The sequence below is a fragment of the Salvelinus alpinus genome, chromosome 22 (genome assembly GCF_045679555.1).
Source record: "Salvelinus alpinus chromosome 22, SLU_Salpinus.1, whole genome shotgun sequence".
In the NCBI taxonomy this organism is placed as follows: Eukaryota; Metazoa; Chordata; class Actinopteri; order Salmoniformes; family Salmonidae; genus Salvelinus; species Salvelinus alpinus.
In genome coordinates, this window is record NC_092107.1 from 11,127,782 (window position 1) to 11,152,147 (window position 24,366).

A 24,366-nucleotide genomic window follows, 5' to 3' on the forward strand; every position below is an offset into this window, starting at 1 on the left:
AAAAACTGTGAAGGTTCCAAATTTGGCAGGAAGTTGAATTTGCATTACAGGAAATTAGTATGGGGACACATTGTCGTGGAGCTGGATCTGATACATTGTATTGATCACACTGTCGGTAAACACAACTCGCTTTGATAAAGGTAATCTAGTTCGACTGTGTTGTGATACTTTGTATCTTTACGCCAACCTCATAAACAATGTTGCATATTTTTAATGCAGTTACTTCCAACAGGGGGCTTCAACTCCTTATTGATAGCGTAGACATGGCCCGGTGTGGTGTGCATACCTCACATGTGTCTAAAGAAAACTATTAAAACCAAGGTTACTTACTTGTTTAATTTGTAAAGAGAGGCTAATGTGTAAAGTATTTGCTATAACATGTGGTTTGCGTGTCATTTTAAGCTCCTTTCTAGGTTATGTACACTCACTAATACGCTTAAGAAGGCTTTCTCACAGAACGCAGCTTGGACTCATGAAGGATTTATGGATTCACGTAGGCTACAACACCTTCGCTTTATGTAATTATTGGCTACCAATAGTCTTTAAGTGGCCAATTCCATTCTGGTACTCCGTTCATGCGGTACACACGGCTGTTTCACAGTTGCACCCCCCTTCTATGCACCGCAGTGGTTATTGTGTAAACAACCCTCCAGACTGAATTTCTCACAGACCTTTTTTAAACCCACATCAGCTGGAAGAGGCAGGATTTCAGCCCACCACCTGCGCATCAGGACGGGCTAGAGGCCATGGTGAGCTTCTGAAATGCAATTATATATTATGTGTTGTAATTTTGCAGATTGACTAGTTTAGGATGATGTATTATTTTAGTCTTAATTCAAATATTGCATAATCATACATAATAGCTTCTCTGAGTATGTGATAATGCAAACCATAATGGGAATCAAATGTGCTGATACTAGTATCAGTTGGTTAACTATGACATGCAATACTAAAGCAATTGTACAGTGGGAAACAACTGTTTTAGCACAGCTGTGCTGCGGCCATAGGTACGAGGCGGAGCCGAGTACCGTAGATCAGCACCAATCATAGTGCTTGTTTTGACCAACCCGTTGTAGAATCTTATTCTAAATGTATATACACCTTACATTTCTCAGTCTACAGTGGTGGATCTCAAGACAAAGGAGGAGAAGGATGCAGAGCTTGACAGACGGATCGAGGCTCTGCGCAAGAAGAATGAAGCTCTGGTCCGGAGGTACCAGGTGAGCTCCCACAGGATCAGAGATATAGTCCTGTTGTAGCAGCAGCATTATCTATGTGGCACAGTTGGTAGAGCATGGCACTTGCGATGTCAGGATTGTGGGTACGATTCCCATTGTGGCCACCCATTCGAAAATGTATGTACACACAATAACTTGCTTCAGATAGTGTCTGCTAAATAATATACCCTATTATATTATTAGCTTATATCAAACAGCTACAGTACCACTCAAAAGTTTGGACACACCTACTCATTCAAAGGATTTTCTTTAATTTTTTTTACTGTCTTCTACATTGTAGAATAATAGTGAAGACATTAAAACTATGAAGCAACACATATGGAATCATGTAGTAACCAAAAAAGTGTTAAACTTAAACAATTCTTCAAAGTAGCCACACTTTGCCTTGATGACAGCTTTGCACACTCTTGGCATTCTCTCAACCAGCTTCATGAGGTAGTCACCTGGAATGTATTTCAATTAACAGGTGTGCCTTGTTAAAAGTTAATTTGTGTAATTTCTTTCCTTAATGCGTTTGAGCCAATCAGTTGTGTTGTGACAAGGTAGGGACAGTATACAGAAGATAGACCTGTTTGGTAAAAGACCAAGTCCATATTATGACAAGAAGAGCTCAAATATGCAAAGAGAAATGATAGTCCATCATTACTTTAAGACATGAAGGTCAGTCAATCTGGAAAATTTCAAGAACTTTGAAAGATTCTTCAAGTGCAGTCGCAAAAATCATCAAGCGCTATGATGAAACTGGCTCTCATCAGGACTGCCACAGGAAAGAAAGACCCAGAGATACCTCTGCTGTAGAGGATATGTTCATTAGAGTTACCAGCCTCAGAAATTGCAGCCCAAATAAATGCTTCACCGAGTTCAAGTAACAGACACAACTCAACATCAACTGTTCAGAGGAGATCGAATTGCTGCAAAGAAACCACTACTAAAGGACACCAATAAGAAGAAGAGATATGCCTCTGGCCAAGAAACATGAGCAATGAACATTAGATAGGTGGAAATCTGTCCTTTGGTCTGATGAGTCCAAATTTGAGATTTTTGGTTCCAACCGCTGTGTCTTTGTGAGACGCAGAGTAGGTGAACGGATGATCTCCGCATGTGTGGTTCCCACCGTGAAGCATGGAGGAGGATGTGTGATGGTGTGGGGGTGCTTTGCTGGTGACACTGTCTGTGATTTATTTAGAATTCAAGGCACACTTAACCAGCATGGCTACCACAGCATTCTGCAGTGATACACCATCCCATCTGGTTTGCGCTTAGTGGGTCTATCATTTGTTTTTCAACAGGACAATGACTCAACACCTCCATGCTGTGTAAGGGCTATTTGACCAAGAAGGAAAGTGATGGAGTGCTGCATCAGATGACCTGGCCTCCACAATCACCTGACCTCAACCCAATTGAGATGGTTTAGAATGAGTTGGACCACAGAGTGAAGGAAAAGCAGCCAACAAGTGCTCATCATATGTGGGAACTCCTTCAAGACAGTTGGAATAGCATTCCAGGTGAAACTGAGAGAATGCCAAGAGTGTGCAAAGCTGTCATCAAGGCAAAGGGCAGTGGTGTAAAAATACTTTAAAGTACTACTTAAGTAGTTTTTTGGGGTATCTGTACTTTACTTTACTATTTATATTTTTGACAACGTTTACTTCACTACATTCCTAAAGAAAATATTGTACTTTTTACTCCATACATTTTCCCTGACAATCAAAGTGCTCATTACATTTTGAATGCTTAGCAGGACAAGAAAATTGTTAAATTGACGCACTTATCAAGAGAACACGTGGTCATCCCTACTGCCTCTGGCGGACTCACTAAACACATGCATCTTTTGTAAATAATGTCTCAGTGTTGGAGTCTGCCCCTGGCAGTCCATACATTTTAAAAACAAGAAAATGGTGCTGTCTGCTTTTATTATACACTGCTCAAAAAAATAAAGGGAACACTTAAACAACACAATGTAACTCCAACTCAATCACACTTCTGTGAAATCAAACTGTCCACTTAGGAAGCAGCACTGATTGACAATAAATTTCACATGCTGTTGTGCAAATGGAATAGACAAAAGGTGGAAATTATAGGCAATTAGCCAGACACCCCCAATAAAGGAGTGATTCTGCAGGTGGTGACCACAGACCACACCTCAGTTCCTATGCTTCCTGGCTGATGTTTTGGTCAATTTTGAATGCTGGCGGTGCTCTCACTCTAGTGGTAGCATGAGACGGAGTCTACAACCCACACAAGTGGCTCAGGTAGTGCAGTTCATCCAGGATGGCACATCAATGCGAGCTGTGGCAAGAAGGTTTGCTGTGTCTGTCAGCGTAGTGTCCAGAGCATGGAGGCGCTACCAGGAGACAGGCCAGTACATCAGGAGACGTGGAGGAGGCCGTAGGAGGGCAACAACCCAGCAGCAGGACCGCTACCTCCGCCTTTGAGCAGGAGGAGCACTGCCAGAGCCCTGCAAAATGACCTCCAGCAGGACACAAAATTGCATGTGTCTGCTCAAACGGTCAGAAACAGACTCCATGAGGGTGGTATGAGGGCCCGACGTCCACAGGTGGGGGTTGTGCTTACAGCCAAACACCGTGCAGGACGTTTGGCATTTGCCAGAGAACACCAAGATTAGCAAATTCGCCACTGGCGCCCTGTGCTCTTCACAGATGAGAGCAGGTTCACACTGAGCACATGAGCACATGTGACAGACGTGACAGAGTCTGGAGACGCCGTGGAGAACGTTCTGCTGCCTGCACCATCCTCCAGCATGACCGGTTTGGCGGTGGGTCAGTCATGGTCTGGGGTGGCATTTCTTTGTGGGGCCACACAGCCCTCCATGTGCTCGCCAGAGGTAGCCTGACTGCCATTTGGTACCGAGATGAGATCCTCAGAGCCCTTGTGAGACCATATGCTGACACATGCACATTTGTGGCCTGCTGGAGGTCATTTTGCAGGGCTCTGGCAGTGCACCTCCTTGCACAAAGGCGGAGGTAGCGGTCCTGCTGCTGGGTTGTTGCCCTCCTACGGCCTCCTCCACGTCTCCTGATGTACTGGCCTGTCTCCTGGTAGCGCCTCCATGCTCTGGACACTACGCTGACAGACACAGCAAACCTTTTTGCCACAGCTCGCATTGATGTGCCATCCTGGATGAACTGCACTACCTGAGCCACTTGTGTGGGTTGTAGACTCCGTCTCATGCTACCACTAGAGTGAGAGCACCGCCAGCATTCAAAAGTGACCAAAACATCAGCCAGGAAGCATAGGAACTGAGAAGTGGTCTGTGGTCACCACCTGCAGAATCACTCCTTTTTTGGGGGTGTCTTGCTAATTGCCTAAAATTTCTACCTTTTGTCTATTCCATTTGCACAACAGCATGTGAAATTTATTGTCAATCAGTGTTGCTTCCTAAGTGGACAGTTTGATTTCACAGAAGTGTGATTGACTTGGAGTTACATTGTGTTGTTTAAGTGTTCCCTTTATTTTTTTGAGCAGTGTATAACGAATTTTAAATTACTTTTGATACTTAAGAATATTTAAAACCAAATGCTTTTAGACTTTTACTCAAGTAGTATTTTACTGGCTGACTTTCACTTGTACTTTCTATTAAGGTATCTATACCTTTGCTCAAGTATGACAATTGTGTCATACTTTTTCCACCACTGGCAAAGGGTGGCTACTTTGAATAATATAAAATATATTTTGACTTTAGTTTTTTTGGTTACTTTATGATTCCATATGTGTTCTTTCATAGCTTTGTCGTCTTCACTATTATTCTGCAATGTAGAAAATAGTCAAAATAAAGAGAAACCCTTGAATGTGTCCAAACTTTTGACTGGTACTGTAAATTGCACAGCCACATCGCAAAATAGCTTTCTGACTGTCAGGATATTCATATTATGGTCATTTGTCACTTTTCTGTTGAATCTCCCTGTATTCATGCTTGATTTATCAGGTTAGGGAGAGACACTGATGCGCCTTTGTGAGTATCTAATCAACCAACCTTTGTTTTGTTATCTTTCTGCAGGAAATAGAAGAGGACAAAAAGAAGGCGGAGCAAGAGGGGATTGCCGTGAAGACGCACCCACCCAGGAAGGGCCGCCCTCACGATGGCCCGCCAGAGGGAGACAGATGGAGGACAGAGAAAGAGAACTTCACTGTCACCGTAGACCTCTCCAAACCTGCAGGGGTGAGGCCAGAATGAGGGCTCTGTCTCAGCACATACTGTAGTACCAGGCTATATTAGACCAAGCTAACTAATGACCAAATCAGTCATGTTCATTAGGCACAAAAATGAGATATGGACTAGTTACTACCTGAACCTGTCCAATAAGAACACACATTTTCCATTTGAAAAATATTTATTCAGTTTGTGCCAACTGAACAAACATGATTTAAGAAGACCAAATCCATGACAATGTCCACTCTCAAACACTTTGCTTGGAGAGAACCCCCTGAGCTCTGAAAGATAGACTCTACCAGAACAAGTCTCATAGACTTTAACAGGTGCCCATCTATTTGCCCGCTCACATCCAATTTCCGGTCAGTCAAACTATTCATATTCCCCTGCTGTGGCAGCTGGATGAGATTAGTGATACCTAATGGTATCAGGATGTTGAAATGAGGTGGACTTGAGAGGGACATACAGTGGGGAGAACAAGTATTTGATACACTGCCGATTTTGCAGGTTTTCCTACTTACAAAGCATGTAGAGGTCTGTAATTTTTATCATAGGTACACTTCAACTGTGAGAGACGGAATCTAAAACAAAAATCCAGAAAATCACATTGTATGATTTTTAAATAATTAATTTGCATTTTATTGCATGACATAAGTATTTGATCACCTACCAACCAGTAAGAATTCCGGCTCTCACAGACCTGTTAGTTTTTCTTTAAGAAGCCCTCCTGTTCTCCACTCATTACCTGTATTAACTGCACCTGTTTGAACTCGTTACCTGTATAAAAGACACCTGTCCACACACAATCAAACAGATTCCAACCTCTCCACAATGGCCAAGACCAGAGAGCTGTGTAAGGACATCAGGGATAAAATTGTAGACCTGCACAAGGCTGGGATGGGCTACAGGACAATAGGCAAGCAGCTTGGTGAGAAGGAAACAACTGTTGGCGCAATTATTAGAAAATGGAAGAAGTTCAAGATGACGGTCAATCACCCTCGGTCTGGGGCTCCATGCAAGATTTCACCTCGTGGGGCATCAATGATCATGAGGAAGGTGAGGGATCAGCCCAGAACTACACGGCAGGACCTGGTCAATGACCTGAAGAGAGCTGGGACCACAGTCTCAAAGAAAACCATTAGTAACACACTACGCCGTCATGGATTAAAATCCTGCAGCGCACGCAAGGTCCCCCTGCTTAAGCCAGTGCATGTCCAGGCCTGTCTGAAGTTTGCCAATGACCATCTGGATGATCCAGAGGAGGAATGGGAGAAGGTCATGTGGTCTGATGAGACAAAAATAGAGCTTTTTGGTCTAACTCCACTCGCCGTGTTTGGAGGAAGAAGAAGTATGAGTACAACCCCAAGAACACCATCCCAACCGTGAAGCATGGAGGTGGAAACATCATTCTTTGGGGATGCTTTTCTGCAAAGGGGACAGGACGACTGCACCGTATTGAGGGGAGGATGGATGGGGCCATGTATCGCGAGATCTTGGCCAACAACCTCCTTCCCTCAGTAAGAGCATTGAAGATGGGTCGTGGCTGGGTCTTCCAGCATGACAACGACACGAAGCACACAGCCATGGCAACTAAGGAGTGGCTCCGTAAGAAGCATCTCAAGGTCTTGGAGTGGCCTAGCCAGTCTCCAGACCTGAACCCAATAGAAAATCTTTGGAGGGAGCTGAAAGTCCGTATTGCCCAGCGACAGCCCCGAAACCTGAAGGATCTGGAGAAGATCTGTAGGGAGGAGTGGGCCAAAATCCCTGCTGCAGTGTGTGCAAACCTAGTCAAGAACTACAGGAAACGTATGATCTCTGTAATTGCAAACAAAGGTTTCTGTACCAAATATTAAGTTCTGCTTTTCTGATGTATCAAATACTTATGTCATGCAATAAAATGCAAATTAATTACTTAAAAATCATACAATGTGATTTTCTGGATTTTTGTTTTAGATTCCGTCTCTCATAGTTGAAGTGTACCTATGATAAAAATTACAGACCTCTACATGCTTTGTAAGTAGGAAAACCTGCAAAATCGGCAGTGTATCAAATACTTGTTCTCCCCACTGTATATCTTACAGCAGCTGGGTGAAATGATGCTAGCTGAGTGGTACACCTGACACAGACAGGAAAGTGATGACGTACACCATGAACAGAGAGATGGAAATGGAAAACCACTCATGGAAATTGTGTCTGGTTCCAACTTTATACCCCTGCTTCAGCTTGATGATTATACATCTACTGTATATTCAGATGGCTAAGTTATATAATTCCATTCTACATAGGTAGAGGTGAATGCAAATCCCTGGCTATGGTTGTCCCAAATGGCAGCCTATATTCTACATAATGCACTACTTTTGACCAGAGCCTATGGGGGAATAGGGTGCCATTTGGGTAGCACCCTGTATTTTTACCTGAAGGAGATGCTCTCAAGCCATTGCTGCTCTTGAATGTAATTCCAGTACATACCACCTCCTGTCAGACAGTATGTTTTTTAATCAGCCTCCTGTGGACTGGAGAGACAGGCTGGAGTGCATTTTAATCAAAGCCTGTTGAGGTTTTGGTCTCAGATGGCCCCTACAGCTGTGATCCACCCCACTCTTCACACTAAAGGTCACTCATTCAGACAAGAAGGGACTTGTTGAGGGTGCTGTGGTATTGCCCTAAATGGGTTATGATATGGATACGTTTTAGAGTTAAAAGTTCGGACACCTAAGTCTTCTGACACCTTATATTATATCTTTGACCTTTGTTTTCAGAGACATCTGTTGTGTGTCTGAGAATTTGGAGTGACAACATAGCACTGTATGTATGCAAGGGTTATTCCGGTCTTTTAGTGGGTCAAGCGGGTCTAATCAAAACATGTGTTCTCCCTGCAGGAGAAACGGGTGATCAATGACTGGAAACAAGGGCCACCTCGAGGCAGGCGGGACTCTGAAGAGGGAGACGGCCCCAGAGCCCAAGGTGAAAGCCCTCCGCGGAGGGCCGCGTCCGGGCGGCTCAGCAGGGGTGGACAGAGAGGGGGAGGACCACGGCAGGAGAGGAGAGAGCAACGCCCTGACAGACCCCTAGCAGACCCACGCCAGGCCCATGACAGACCACCACGAGAGGACAGGGGTCCACCACGAGAGGACAGGGGTCCACCACGAGAGGACAGGGGTCCACCACGAGAGGACAGGGGTCCACCACGAGAGGACAGGGGTCCACCACGAGAGGAGAGGGGTCAGGTCATGGAGGGGCCAGGAGAGGGGCCTGGCCGCAGTGAACGTGCTCCACGCGGAGGACGGAGAGGAAGAGGAGGCCGAGGAGGACGAGAAAGAGAAGGAGGAGGACCACAGGGTGGTGACAGGAAGTCTAAGGTCTGTGAGCAAAATCATATCAGCTAATAACTAGCGAGGCAATGTTGCTATAGATGTGCCAGGTTGAGGTTTACCAGGGGTATAGTCTCCATAATTTATTTGTATTTTTTATTTCACCTTTATTTAACCAGAACAAGTTCTCATTTGCAACTGCGACCTGGCCAAGATAAAGCAAAGCAGTGTGACACAGACACGAACACAGAGTTACACATGGAGTAAACAATAAACAAGCCAATAACACAATAAACAAGTCAATGACACAGTAGATAAAAGAAAGTCTATATACAGTGTGTACAAAAGGCATGAGGAGGTAGGCAATAAATAGGCCATAGGAGCGAATAATTACAATTAAGCAGATTAACACTGGGGTGATAAATGAGCAGATGATGATGTGCAAGTAGAGATACTGGTGTGCAAAAGAGCAGAAAAGTAAATAAAATGAAAACACTATGGGGATGAGGTAGGGATATTGGGTGGGCTATTTACAGATGGACTATGTAAAGCTGCAGCGATCGGTTAGCTGCTCAGATAGTTGATGTTTAAAGTTGGTGAGGGAAATAAAAGTCTCCAACTTCAGCGATTTTTGCAATTCGTTCCAGTCACTGGCAGCAGAGGAAAGGCGGCCAAATGGGGTGTTGGCTTTGGGGATGATCAGTGAGACATACCTGCTGGAATGTGTACTACGGTTGGGTGTTGTTATCGTGACCAGTGAACTGAGATAAGACAGAGTTTTACCTAGCATAGACTTAAAGATGACCTGGAGCCAGTGGGTCTGGCGACGAATATGTAGCGAGGGCCAGCCGACTAGAGCATACAGGTCGCAGTGGTGGGTGGTATAAGGTGATTTAGTAACAAAATTGATGGCACTGTGATAGACTGCATTCAGTTTGCTGAGTAGGGTATTGGAAGCTATTTTGTAGATGACATCGCTGAAGTCGAGGATCGGTAGGATAGTCAGTTTTACTAGGGTAAGTTTGGCGGCGTGAGTGAAGGAGGCTTTGTTGCGAAATAGAAAGCCGATTCTAGATTTGATTTTGGATTGGAGATGTTTAATATGAGTCTGGAAGGAGAGTTTACAGTCTAGCCAGACACCTAGGTATTTATAGTTGTCCACATATTCTAGGTCGGAACCGTCCAGGGTGGTGATGCTAGTCGGGCGAGCGGGTGCGGGCAGCGAACGGTTGAAAAGCATGCATTTGGTTTTACTAGCGTTTAAGAGCAGTTGGAGGCCACGGAAGGAGTGTTGTATGGCATTGAAGCTCGTTTGGAGGTTAGTAAGCACAGTGTCCAAGGAAGTGCCAGAAGTATACAGAATGGTGTCGTCTGCGTAGAGGTGGATCAGGGAATCGGCCGCAGCAAGAGCGACATCATTGATATTTACAGAGAAAAGAGTCGGCCCGAGAATTGAACCCTGTGGTACCCCCATAGAGACTGCCAGAGGTCTGGACAACATGCCCTCCGATTTGACACACTGAACTCTGTCTGCAAAGTATTTGGTGAACCAGGCGAGGCAGTCATTAGAAAAACCAAGGCTATTGAGTCTGCCGATAAGAATACGGTGATTGACAGAGTCGAAAGCCTTGGCCAGGTCGATGAATACGGCTGCACAGTACTTTCTTTTATCGATGGCGGTTATGATATCGTTTAGTACCTTGAGCGTGGCTGAGGTGCACCCGTGACCGGCTCGGAAGCCGGATTGCACAGCGGAGAAGGTACGGTGGGATTCGAAATGGTCAGTGATCTGTTTATTAACTTGGCTTTCGAAGACTTTAGATAGGCAGGGCAGGATGGATATAGGTCTGTAACAGTTTGGGTCTAGGGTGTCACCCCCTTTGAAGAGGGGGATGACCGCGGCAGCTTTCCAATTTTTAGGGATCTCGGACGATACGAAAGAGAGGTTGAACAGGCTGGTAATAGGGGTTGCAACAATGGCGGCGGATAGTTTTAGAAAGAGAGGGTCCAGATTGTCTAGCCCAGCTGATTTGTACGGGTCCAGGTTTTGCAGCTCTTTCAGAACATCTGTTGTCTGGATTTGGGTGAAGGAGAAGCTGGGGAGGCTTGGGCGAGTAGCTGCGGGGGGGGGGCGGAGCTGTTGGCCGGGGTTGGAGTAGCCAGGAGGAAGGCATGGCCAGCCGTTGAGAAATGCTTATTGAAATTTTAGATTATCATGGATTTATCAGTGGTGACCGTGTTACCTAGCCTCAGTGCAGTGGGCAGCTGGGAGGAGGTGCTCTTGTTCTCCATGGACTTTACAGTGTCCCAAAGCTTTTTGGAGTTAGAGCTACAGGATGTGAATTTCTGCTTGAAAAAGCTAGCCTTTGCTTTCCTGACTGACTGCGTGTATTGGTTCCTGACTTCCCTGAACAGTTGCATATCGCGGGGGCTCTTCGATGCTATTGCAGTCCGCCACAGGATGTTTTTGTGCTGGTCAGGGGCAGTCAGGTCTGGAGTGAACCAAGGGCTATATCTGTTCTTAGTTCTGCATTTTTTTGAACGGGGCATGCTTATCTAAGATGGTGAGGAAATTACTTTTAAAGAATGACCAGGCATCCTTGACTGACGGGATGAGGTCAATATCCTTCCAGGATACCCGGGCCAGGTTGATTAGAAAGGCCTGCTCGCAGAAGTGTTTTAGGGAGCGTTTGACAGTGATGAGGGGGGGTCGTTTGACCGCGGACCCGTAGCGGATACAGGCAATGAGGCAGTGATCGCTGAGATCCTGATTGAAAACAGCGGAGGTGTATTTGGAGGGCAAGTTGGTCAGGATAATGTCTATGAGGGTGCCCATGTTTACAGATTTAGGGTTGTATCTGGTGGGTTCCTTGATGATTTGTGTGAGATTGAGGGCATCTAGCTTAGATTGTAGGACTGCCGGGGTGTTAAGCATATCCCAGTTTAGGTCACCTAACAGAACGAACTCTGAAGCTAGATGGGGGGTGATCAATTCACAAATGGTGTCCAGGGCACAGCTGGGAGCGGAGGTGGGTCGATAGCAGACGGCAACAGTGAGATACTTATTTCTGGAGAGGTTAATTTTTAAAATTAGAAGTTCAAACTGTTTGGGTATAGACCTGGAAAGTATGACAGAACTTTGCAGGCTATCTCTGCAGTAGATTGCAACTCCTCCCCCTTTGGCAGTTTTATCTTGACGGAAAATGTTGTAGTTGGAAATCTCAGAATTGTTGGTGGCCTTCCTAAGCCAGGATTCAGACACGGCAAGGACATCAGGGTTGGCAGAGTGTCCTAAAGCAGTGAGTAAAACAAACTTAGGGAGGAGGCTTCTGATGTTGACATGCATGAAACAAAGGCTTTTTCGATCACAGAAGTCAACAAATGAGGGTGCCTGGGGACACGCAGGGCATGGGTTTACCTCCACATCACCCGAGGAACAGAGGAGGAGTAGGATGAGGGTATGGCTAAAGGCTATCAAAACTGGTCGCCTAGAGCGTTGGGGACAAAGGAGCAGATTTCTGGGCGTGGTAGAATAGATTCAGGGCATAATGTGCAGACAGGGGTATGGCGGGGTGCGGGTACAGCGGAGGTAAGCCCAGGCACTGAGTGATGCCAAGAGAGGTTGTATCTCTGGATAAGCTGGTTATAATGGGTGAGGTCACCGCATGTGTGGGAGTTGGGACAAAGGAGGTTTCAGAGGTATAATGAGTGGAACTAGGGGCTCCATTGTAAACTAAAACAATGATAACTAACCTAAACAGTATACAAGGCATATTGACATATGAGAGAGGCATAAAGTAATCACAGGTGTTGATTTGGAGAGCTAGCTAAGACAACAACGGGTGAGACAACAACAGCTAATCAGCTAAAACAACAACAGGTAAAATGGTGATGAATGGGCAGAGAGGGTCGGTTAACTACACATAACCATAATGATGGTTGTACTGTTTATCTTGGTGATGATGATGTTGGTTACTTTGCAATGACATGAGTAATGGGAAGATGAGTACATACTATAGTAATTGAAGAAAAAGACTGAACAAGATTTAGAATATATGGGTGTGAAATTTAGCGAATTGGGATGGCATACTCCTCTATTCTCTTTATTCTTTCTAAAATATTGTGCCTCTCTGTAGGAGTGGGAGGAGAAAAGGAGGCAGAACATTGAGAAGATGAACGAGGAGATGGAGAAGATTGCAGAGTTTGAAAGAGGACAAAGGGTATGTACAGGAAGCCATTTTGTAAAAATCGGATTACAATCAGATTATTTGATGACAGTTTAGCGTTGAAGACCTGAAATAGATAATGTAAGGGTGCTGTCTTTGGAATCCTTCTGCAGCCTGCCGAGGGAGACAAGCCCATCCGTAACTTCCTGGATGACCCACGGCGCTCCGGCCCAGTCCCGGACATGGACCGCAAGGAGGGCAGCCGCCGACATGTCCGAAACTGGGGCGGAGTAGACTTTGACAATGTGAAGACGGGATCTGAGCTGGAGAAGGAGTGGACAGTGAGTGCTCTGTTCTGTTTTGTAGAAGACATGATCGGTCAAATGTTCTGTGTTTTGTCTTCTTCTTTTTGTTGAAACGATTCCTTTATTCAAAATTAGAACAAAGTTTGATTTATCCGTCTATAATGTCTTTCCTTTTTCTCTGCATCGTGCTATTAATTCCCTTCTCTCTTACATCCTGCTACTTTACACTTTCTCTCTCTCCAACAGAGTCGGAGACCAGGAGTCCCTAAGGGCTCCATGGATATGACCATGTCTATGACGGGCCGGGAGCGTGCCGAGTACCTCCGCTGGAAGAAGGAGCGTGAGGAGATTGACGAGGAGCGTCTGGCCAGGCACAGGAACGCCACAGGCCAGTGGAGACGGGAATGGGACGCCCAGAAGACTGACGGCTTGTGAGTGACTGACTGGAGGAGGACCGCTAACACCACTGACACGCTCTGATCACGGAGACAGCCAGGGCTTTATTCACAAAAACACCACAACAGCAGGCATTCAGTGAACCAAACCAGACAGGGCATACTGAAGCCCAAGAATGACAACACCGCTCCTAAGTATCTCATTATTACCGGATGCCACACTTGATGTTTTAGATGTTGTGTTCAATTTACTGTACATCCTGAGATGCAGCCCAGAAAGGGAGAACCACAGGAGCAAGATGTCTGGATTAGCACATATCTAAATAATAGTGGATAAACGTGAATCACATTCAACACATCCTCTCTTTAGCTCTTTCTTTAGCCATGAGAGCATGAGGCCATGTGAGATTAGGAGGTCCGTACAGGTGCATGTTGGGGAGGCTGGTCAGAGGCATGGCCGTGAGAAGGGGTTGCGTTTGAGTTTATTTTTTATTTTTTACAGGGATAGTGCACATTCATCAACGTTTCAGTAAAAGTGCCAGTTTTAGCCAGATGGCTAATTTTCAACCGCATGTCCCTCGGCAGGTTATTAAGAATACAGATAAACGATGAGCTGCGAGCACATGCAGAGCAGCATAGGACAAACTACACGTATCAGACAGATAGACAGCGCAATAGCACAAAAAGCAAGAAAACAAAATGCATAACAGCAACAGTGTTTCCACACCTCACAAGCTACAGACAGATAACATGGAAAGCGGCATTACCCAGCTAGGGAATATGTTCACAAGTCTGATTGTCCTTTAGGCATGTCTCTGTTTCTTGTGAAGGTGCGATAGGTGTGGGGGTGGTGGCAGGTAGGGATTGACAGGTCCAGTGGTGATGCAGTGTGACAGGGTGAGAAGGTCTGACCCTGTGGCGCTTTCACAGGTTTAAGGAGGACCCAGCTGTGGCTGCAGAGGCCATGCTGCCAGACCAGGGAGGCAGAAGGAGAGGCAAGTCACACCCCCGACCCCCAGACTCCGATGACAAGGCGTTGTTAGTTACCACTGTTCCACAATCACTGACGGACAAGGACGGCGGACTTTACTCAACCCTTTCTCCCTCTCTGTCCCAAACAAACACGTTCACCCATTCACGTATAAGTGCATGCACACAAACAACACTTCAAACCTTTCCCTTAGACACGTTGATGCTTTGTCGGAGCAACACTCTCATTTGAAGAACACTTTTATCCAGGCCCCATTAACATAGTGTATTATTTGTGTATATGGTAGATAGTGTTGTTGTGGTGGCCCTGTGTGTAGTGATGTGAGTGATGTCACTCTGTGTGTCCTCCCCACAGCCAGGGGGCGTGGCTCCCGCACGCAGCCTCACGGCGGGGCCTCAGGTTAGCCAATGGCATGGGACTGAGTTGGTGTGTGTTCCGTGTGTCCCCCCCCGCATTCTGGTGTGTGTTAGGTTGTGTCCCGAACGGCATCCGATTCCCAAGTAGTGAACTACATAGGTAATAGAGGTGCTATTTGGGACTGAGCCCTATTCTAGACATCACGTCTGACTTCTAGACAACCATGGAATGCCGCCACTGGGGTTGATCAAGCACAACCTAGCCTGGAATACTAGTGTGTCTGTAGTCTGAATATATGCCTTGCCCCTCAGATGCTCTCCCGAGGATGGAACTAGCCTCCCTCATTGAATGCACTTGCTTTGGCTGTGTGTCCGTGTGTGTTTGTCTCACAGTTGTCGCTCTGTGGCGTCTCTGAGCTGCTATGTGTTGCAGTCTTTCTCCATCCCTTCCTCGAAACCCAGCAGCTCTGTGTGTCCCCCAAATGGCACCCTATTCCCTTATTAGTGCACTACTCTTAACTAGAGCCCTATGGGTCCTGGTCAAAAGTAGTTAACTATAAAGGGAATATGATGCCATTTCAGAGCAGCGCTGCTGTGTCAGTACTGGGGCTGCCATTAATTTGTTTTCAAGGTCTTGAAACCTAGTCTTCCACCCCAACCCCTCTAAACTGAACTCTCTTCCTCCCTCATCCTTTACTTCCCGCAGACGAGGTGAAGGCGCCTCCCAAGGCTCCCACGTTCGGAGACTTCCTGGGGCAGGGTAGAGGACCCAGGGAGGGGGGCCGTGGAGAGCGGGGTAGGGGACGAGGACAGAGACAGAGCTACAGGTATAGCTTCTCTTCTAAGGCTCTGACTGCATCTGTTGTTTTGGTTCCTCTCCATTCCAATGACTGGATCTCTTTGACAGCATGCACGATAACCGCTGGGAGGCGGAGAAGGAGGAGGACGGGGAGAAGGAGAAGGACGAGGAGAAAGAGAAGGAAGACAAACCCAAGAAGGAGGAGAAGACTCAGAAGGAGGAAGCGAAGCCCAAAGCTCCCTCATCAAAAAAGGTATGTCGTCTCCCACTACCCTACACTGGGGTCTGTGTTAAAGCACATGTATGCCTGTGTTGTTTTTGAACATGATCTCTTTCCATGATCCACATTAAGAGGTGACTTGTCTGTTTCTTTCCCTCTTAGATGGAGGAGAAGAGTGGTGACGCAGAAGAGGATGAGGATGAGTGGGAGGATGCCAGCGACGAAGAGGACGATGATATGGACGGGGTTGATGACTCGGAGGGAGACGAAGAGGGGGATGAGGAAGGGGAAGACGGACAGTCCCCGACGAAGGGACCTCGCCCAGAAACTACAGCAGGGAAGTCCGCCGCCACCTCATCTCCTCCCTCCACTCCCCCCTCCGCAGCCAGTCCTAAAGAGCAGCGCACCCCGAGGCCCAAGGTCTATATCCCCTCCCAACAGGAGGCTCAGGACTCCCCCGCTGGCCCCAAGCCCCTCAGCCCCTTCTCTCCCCTGGACGGCCACCAGCCGGTCACAGACTGGGGGGAGGAGATGGAGATGCAGTCCCCCCGGATCAGTATGGGGGAGAACCACCTGAAACCGCCTAGCACTGAGGGAAGCCCTGCCCAGGTTAAGGTCCAAGAAGACAACCGCAACTCCAGCCCCAGCCCAACCCCCAGTCCCAGCAAGCCAGCAGAGCCAGAGAAGGAGAGGGACACACGGACAGGTACAGATATTTATATACTGGTTTGACGGTTGTATTATATTGCAAGAGCATAACGTACATTTGGCATGCTGTTGAATGTGCTACCATTTTAATTCAGGATAAACCAGCAAAGTTGATCAGAAGAATATGTGTATTTTGATGCTCAGCATTCTGTCAGTTGTCTGTTCTGGGTTTTCTTTATCCACACTCATACCCCCCACCCCCCCTATCGTTCTCTATAACTCACAGTTGTGGTCACTGCTGCTCCACTGGAGGAGACTCTGATCCAGGAAAAAACTCCTGTATCATCATCATCATCATCATCATTAGAACTTGTCTCTACCTCCACTGACCTCCCAGAGAAAGAGGAGACCACCACCACTCCACCAGCCCAGGAGACACCTGCTACACCCACTGACCTCCCAGAGAAAGAGGAGACCACCACCACTCCACCAGCCCAGGAGACACCTGCTACCCCCACTGACCTCCCAGAGAAAGAGGAGACCACCACCACTCCACCAGCCCAGGAGACACCTGCTACCCCCACTGACCTCCCAGAGAAAGAGGAGACCACCACCACTCCACCAGCCCAGGAGACACCTGCTACACCCACTGACCTCCCAGAGAAAGAGGAGACCACCACCACTCCACCAGCCCAGGAGACACCTGCTACCCCCACTGACCTCCCAGAGAAAGAGGAGACCACCACCACTCCACCAGCCCAGGAGACACCTGCTACCCCCACTGACCTCCCAGAGAAAGAGGAGACCACCACCACTCCACCAGCCCAGGAGACACCTGCTACCCCCACTGACCTCCCAGAGAAAGAGGAGACCACCACCACTCCACCAGCCCAGGAGACACCTGCTACCCCCACTGACCTCCCAGAGAAAGAGGAGACCACCACCACTCCACCAGCCCAGGAGACACCTGCTACCCCCACTGACCTCCCAGAGAAAGAGGAGACCACCACCACTCCACCAGCCCAGGAGACACCTGCTACCCCCACAGAGGGTAGTTATCACACTGCAAACCAGCTGTTTTTATCTCAATATCAAATCATTTCTGGGTAACAATGAAGTACCTTACTAATTGTTTTCAATTAAAGTGGTCAAAAAGAAACAAAAATAGCTTCTTAGCAAAGAAGAAAGAATTTTGCTAGGACCGTCTGTGAGTGGTCTGAGTGGGGAGGGAAAAACTGAAAACTAGCTGTTATTAGTAGAAAGGTTTAGAACTTTCTTTCTTATTGGTCTATTAACTAATTGGCTTGATGTCACCAGGCAGGCCAGAACTCCATCCCACCTAAACAGGCAGAATTTCAGGTGGTCTTTTCAAACAGCTCTTACACTAAAAGGGCATTATCATAATTTTCACTATTTCACAATATTATTCCAGCCTCCAGAAATATATATAAAACACATGAATATCATGTTTTCGACTGCACTCTGCCTTTCTTGTTAAAATGGAGACTAGAAGATCCCATAGGGCTGAATTACACACAGAATATAAATGCAGGCAAAGCAGCATTGACTTTTTTATATTTATGACCACTTGAAGGCTGTGGTAAAAATCAAATAATGTGTCTGACTCGTTCTTCCTTCCCTGTACCATCTGACCCAGATGAGGAGGAGACCCCTGCCGCCACTCTTGCCCCTGTCCTGGAGAATGACCAGAGCCTGTCTGAGCTGGCCACTGCCCCAGAGATGGCCCCAGACACCTCGGAACAGTCATCTTCAGGTGCGGTTCATATCACTGACTTTGAGACGGTGGCTTTCTGTAAGAAGTCTCTGACTCCCGCCGAGCACTAACCACAAAACACAAACCAACGTACCTCCCTGCTTCCCTCTATCTTTCCCTCTTATTTATTTTTCTTTGTTCGCCACTCGCCTCTCTCTGTCCTCTCCATCTGTCTGTCGGAAGTTGGCTGACTGGCATGAACCCACAAACAACGTCTGTCACTCACTGCATCACTTGGCATTCTTTGGCCAATTGAAGCCCTCTCTTTTCTCCAAATCCTCTGTGAAACTCCTCCGCCTTGCTGTTTCCTCCTGGGGAACTGAATGTACTAACCTCCGTCCCCTTCACTATGGCTACCACACTTCACTGTGTGAACCCCTGTCTTTTTACCCCTTGAGCACTTTTCCTTTTGGTTCTCCTTCTCATTTCCTTGTTTTGTGGGTTAATGCATTTACTACGCATGCTGCCCACCCTGTCCCCAACCTCGAATGAGCAGAATCATATATATTTTCTGTTTTTCATGGGTTTGTTAATCGCATGACTGACATATGGATGAAGAGTGGCTTGAGAAGGATGATAATCAAATTTGCTCTTCCGTTAATTTCTCCTCGTCATGCTCTCTGCTTCTTAAATTGACCTCTGTTTGGCTTAGACTTCACTACGCCTGAAATGGAATGATGCAAATGATGCTAACCAGAACCAGACACTCATTGGATGGTAACGGATCATGTTTAAACAGTGCATTACTCAATTGAAACCACCAAACAAATATGTGTTTGGGGAAGAAAAAAAATTGCGCTGTTTGTTATGTATTTTGTCTCATGTCATCAAAATGCATAATTTAGCCTTTCCCAGAGTCTCCACTTTGACATTCCTAGGAAGGTGAATACCGCATCTCTTTAAAGCTATTCAATGACAAACATAACGATTCCTGTGTTTCTCACTTAAAGCTAGAGTACTTAGTTGCCACATCCATTGTTGGACGTATAAGTTAATGACGTATGCCCATTTGATTCTTGAAGAGTATAACTTAGAGATGCCGTTAGGCACACATTCTCGACCTTCACCTCTCCCGAGTCTGTACGGGAGCAGCGATGGGACAAGGCTGTAACTACCAATTTGGATATAAAGAAATTGGGGAGAAAAATTGTGTAAAAAGTACACACACAAAAAAAAAAATGCCTCATGAACTTAGTTCAACTGTCATACTCTATGAGAGAACCCAAAATATAAGCTTGTTTTACTCCAATGTTTGTAAACAAACACTATAGCCTCAAAAGATGGTTAAAACGATCATCTCGATATCATGGATGGTCAGTGTCTGCATCCATAGCTCTGTCTATGAATTTGAGAGCAGTTACATTTCTCCAGGCCCATCCCTTAGCGTGATACCAAAACAGAAGCGGTGTGACCACTTTGTTATTGTTTCAATTAAGGATTCTAGCTTTAATGTTTTCAGAAACCATTTATTGCTATCTCATGAGCTTAGTTAAAAATAAAAATAAATGAATAGTTACATGATAAAATGTGGCCCATTAGCACAGTATAAAATGCACTCTATAAATCATTTTTTAACGATGTGTAGGATAATGTGCATTCATTGCGCACTCCCTTTGTCTCAGAGGGCAGAGTGCTAAGAATTAGCAATGACATGCCTTTTTAGAAGTGGATAATTTATTAATGACTGAAGTTTTTATACTCTTTAAAACATCAGTAGAGTTCATCTGTAACAGCCCAGATGGCATATTTACTGATACACAGAACAAATAAATGTAGCATTTCCCTGTGGAGCTACAATGCACTACACTTTGACAACGCAGCTTAAATGCCCCAAAAAATTGCCATTTTGAAGGTGGGATTCTATGACTAGATTTTTGGAGATGTTTAGTCGTGAGTACTAGAATGTAGAATCCGTCCCCCAACCCTTATGAGTGTTCTGTTGTAGACCGATAGCTTCAACACGGATTGTTTTTTTTCCCTTGGTTTTGGTTTTTGTAGGTTATTGCACCCATCTGACGCCATGACTTCACATATGAGGTGATTGACAGCAGTACCTCTGTATCACAACATGATACCGTTATGACTGTTTTTGTTATTGAAGCTAATGTAGTGAAAACTCCCATAGTCTGTAAACGGCTCTTCTGAGTAGATAAATGTTTCCTTGTTGTCTGGTCCTTGTCATCATTGTTAGGCTTCTCCTTACAGCCTTTTAAGTGTTTCTCCGGTGGTAATCACCACAGCTAATGGCTGGGCATGCATCCCAAACAGCACCCCATTCCCTTGATAGTGCACTACTTTTATAGGGCTCTGGTCAAAAGTAGTGCACTATAAAGGGAATAGGGTGCCATTTTGGACTAAACCTGGGTGTCTATGCTTTGGCTGAATGAAGACGCTCACTGCGCCAAATCCGATTAGTCTAATGAGGGTGGAGATTGGTGAAGTACAGGAAGAGGCACAATTAACGTTGAAAGGCTTTTATGAGGAGATTAGCCGCAGTCTGACCGACATGATGGTGTGGATGTAATGGAAACCCTTTTGAACTCTGAGCCTGATTGATTAAAACCGCCTCTCTTCGAGTTCTTTTGATGTTTTTGAGGGAGACTAATATTGGTCCATGAGAGGGACTGTTAGCCAATTCTGCGTTGAATAGGCAATCAAATGAGCATTGCAGAAAAGGCCTGTTTGGTTGTTGGACACATACTATCAATGTTGAGTAGCTTGGGTTATGTTAATCTATGCATATTATATATATCGTAGTACTATAATATCATGAATGAGTTTTACATACATTTTTGGACAATTATTGGTACTTATTTGTCTGCTGAGAGCTAATACCAGACCAGACCAGGACCATGCCCTACCATACCATGCCATGCTGTCCCATGCATGTGGTGCTGCGTTAGCAGTGTTGCAGACAGCCAGACAGCAGATTAAGCCAGCTTGCAGCCAGTGACCCCCACACTCCCTCTGTTCTCTATCGACAGGCTGAGAGCTGCTCTGGGAAACTGACTTTTCAGTGCTAGTGGTTCACAGATGATGGTAGGATGAGGAAAGAGGAGGGGAGAAAATAATTACAAGAAGAAAGGAAACCGGGCCTCGCGCACCATGACCGGAGCTGCCATCACAGACATCCTGGAGGGACGTGGCCAGGCACCTGGCCTCCAAACATCTCCCTCTCCTCAATAATCAGACCACGTATGTTCTGTACTGTTTGACTAGGAGCTGCAAATTGCATAGAATAGTGATACTGCCATTCATCTGAGCCACTATGGTAAATGGCTTAGGTTTTATAGCAGCCAATTAGGATGTTACTGTGATGTCAAGTCAACAAAGCCCCAACTTGTTTTTACCTTTTGATATATGTGTATGATTTAACAAATCAAACTATTACAATTAGCGAAGACTGACAAATATGAAATTCTCTCACCTCAATTGTTCAACCTTAGCATTTTTTTTTAACTCCACCTCTTTTGGAAGGTCAAAGAGACTGTTATGCCTCTTCAACATGGCAAAAAAAATACATATTTGGAATGCTAACAGTTGAAAGAGCATTCTCCTCCCTGAATATAGACAGCTTATTGACTACAGTTTATCCACACTTGTTTTAATAGCCCTTACTTTAAAGATTCCCAAGACCCCCCCCCCCTAACCCACCCAATAATGTCCTCACCTGTTTGCCTGTTAAAGCTGAATTAATGTTTGAATGTTATTGGACACTAAGTTTGTGTCCCAAATATCACTCTATATCTATATAGTGCCCTACCTTTGAGTCCTATGGGCCATGGTCAATAGTAGTACGTTATAGAGGCAATAGGGTGCCATTTGCGACACAAACCCTCTCTTTGTGGAGTTTGTATGGGTAGGGTTTGGTCCCCTTTATCCTTAACTCAATACTTTTTAGTTGTATTTTGTCATGAAACAAATCATGTGAACAAATTTAAGCCATGGCATTGAAAAATGTACATTCTGTTTCCTAATAATCATGTAACAAAGTTGGTTTAGATTTGGGACCCCAAGAGGAGTATAGTTAAAATGATATTAGTTTATTTCTAAGTGAGATACACTGTACTTAACCAAGCACAGGCATAAAGTGACCCTGACAATGTTTGTTAATAACCATCCAAAGCTTTCCTTTCGTTTCTCATTTGCGATAGATCGCTAGTGGCCTTTCTAGTTTTAATCAAGGGGCATCAGAACATGTACCTCAACAGACCAAGATTTTATTTAGATTTTTAAGTCTCGTTGGCTTTTTTAGCCTACTCTTGGTCATGAACTCAATCTGGCTCACCTATAATGAACACGAGCACAGATATTAAACAATGCTTTAATTGTATTTCTTAAAAAGGAATGAAGAGTTGAAATGAATTGAATGGATCAAGAACTCAAGGAAATGCAATATGTAGTTTAGTATTTTCAATTCCAACTAAACATTCCAATGTTTTGTGTGGGAAAAAAGGCATCTATTTTTGTTCTTTGTGATTTTCATTTGGATATCCTCATTCTTTTCCGTTTCTGATGACTTAGTGATTGTATTATAAGCATCAAATTTTCCTGCACTTCTATAATATCTGTGTTTGAATATAAAACTGCATTATTTGGGTTTGTTTTTGGAGTGGAGTGTAACTGGCCTATCTAAACTAGCATGATCTGAAATTCAAGACTTGTTTATCTGTTGATTACCATGAATTAGTTTTTATCCCAAGATATTGACACTTTAATCAATCAAGCAGAAGATTACATTTGATAGCTTTTTCTTTAAGTATTAATTTGTTATTTGGCAGGAAACTCATTGGTTCATGCGCAACTGTCAAATGTACAACATGAAATGTATTCTGTTTATTTTGCTTCTTAGTTTTCATATCAAATAAATGTATGGTGGTCAGGTCTCTATGTTTCTTGTGATTTACAATAGTCTTGGGGAGGCAGAGAGAGACGGCTGCATGTGAGCTCGCACATTTTTCAACATGTTTTTTACAAACGGATAGATTTGGAGTAATGAGTTTTTCGTCAGGGACATATGCAGGATGCTACCCTCCACAGCGTGGCCTTCGCTCCAGATAAAAACTCCAAACCTACAACCTAATTTTGGCCAAAATTAACCAGATAGATTACTGCTGCCAAGGTTTCCTGTTTCCAAGCTATACAGATGCTCTAGCAAACAAACAGCAGAGACCTGAGGACACCATCCAACCTGGAACTGAGTGAGTAGTGTTTGGTCTGATGCTATTTTGAAAGCCAAGAATAAAAATAAAGTACATTACAATGATATATTTTAATTTATGGAGACTGAATGCTGAGTTAAGGCTGCCAGGCTTGCTAGGACAGACCAGATATAACTTCAATTAGCACTGAGGTGTGAAGTGAAAGGTGTTGAAGCCTTTGGGACCAACACGTGGCAGGAGTATTTGAAGCCCCATCCTGCTGTTCAGAGATCATCCACTGGGATTTTCTACAAGAAATCTGCCTCCAGAAATAAAAGTTTCTCCCAAGTGGTTGTGACATCTACTCCTGTTGCCTGCTGCACTGCTGCTTGGATTCCACCTGGCGATCTGTTCACAGTCTACCCTGGTCTGTCTCCCCCTGACTGGTAGAGGTACCCCCACCCCACTCCCCCCTCCCTGCCGAGCTTTCGCTCACCTCCATCACACGCATTGTTGGAGCGAGTGACGGAACTTAATTGCTAGCCCCAAGTTTTTTTTTTTTTTTTTTTTTGCATTTTGCTATTTGCCTCATGACTCCTGCATGCTTTGTTGACTACGAACTTTCTTTACCCAACCGTGGGACAGACTGTTTGTTCCCACACTCGGGACTCTGACTCTATTGTTTACGCAGAGCTCTCCCTGTCCTATGCCGTGCCTTGATTGTATTACTGTTGATGATATCTGGAAATGTGCATGTACACCCTGGCCCATCTACTGTTGCTAGCCCCAATTCTGACTTGTGCTCCGATATCTGCTTCACTGATTTCTGCTCTCGTAAAAGCCTGGGTTTT

General features: G+C 45.3%; 1 protein-coding gene across 4 annotated transcripts; it reads left to right on the top strand.

Annotated features, from left to right (window-relative positions):
* Positions 1-20: 20 nt before the first annotated feature.
* On the top strand, positions 21-23,260 carry LOC139549723 (coiled-coil domain-containing protein 9-like). Of its 4 annotated transcripts, none has more exons than XM_071360423.1 (16): positions 21-140; positions 692-749; positions 1,116-1,220; positions 5,257-5,418; positions 8,289-8,768; positions 12,857-12,940; positions 13,060-13,227; positions 13,438-13,622; positions 14,517-14,585; positions 14,936-14,976; positions 15,640-15,760; positions 15,841-15,985; positions 16,115-16,658; positions 16,887-17,651; positions 18,258-18,374; positions 21,359-23,260. In XM_071360423.1, exons 2-16 carry the CDS (start codon positions 747-749, stop codon positions 21,361-21,363), a joined length of 2,994 nt encoding a protein of 997 aa, XP_071216524.1. In that variant the 5' UTR covers positions 21-140; positions 692-746; the 3' UTR covers positions 21,364-23,260. The 4 variants fall into 4 exon arrangements, with proteins under 4 accessions (XP_071216524.1, XP_071216528.1, XP_071216526.1 ...); XM_071360425.1 differs by having other exon boundaries at positions 33-140; positions 699-749; XM_071360426.1 differs by having other exon boundaries at positions 68-139; positions 695-749.
* Positions 23,261-24,366: the final 1,106 nt, after the last annotated feature.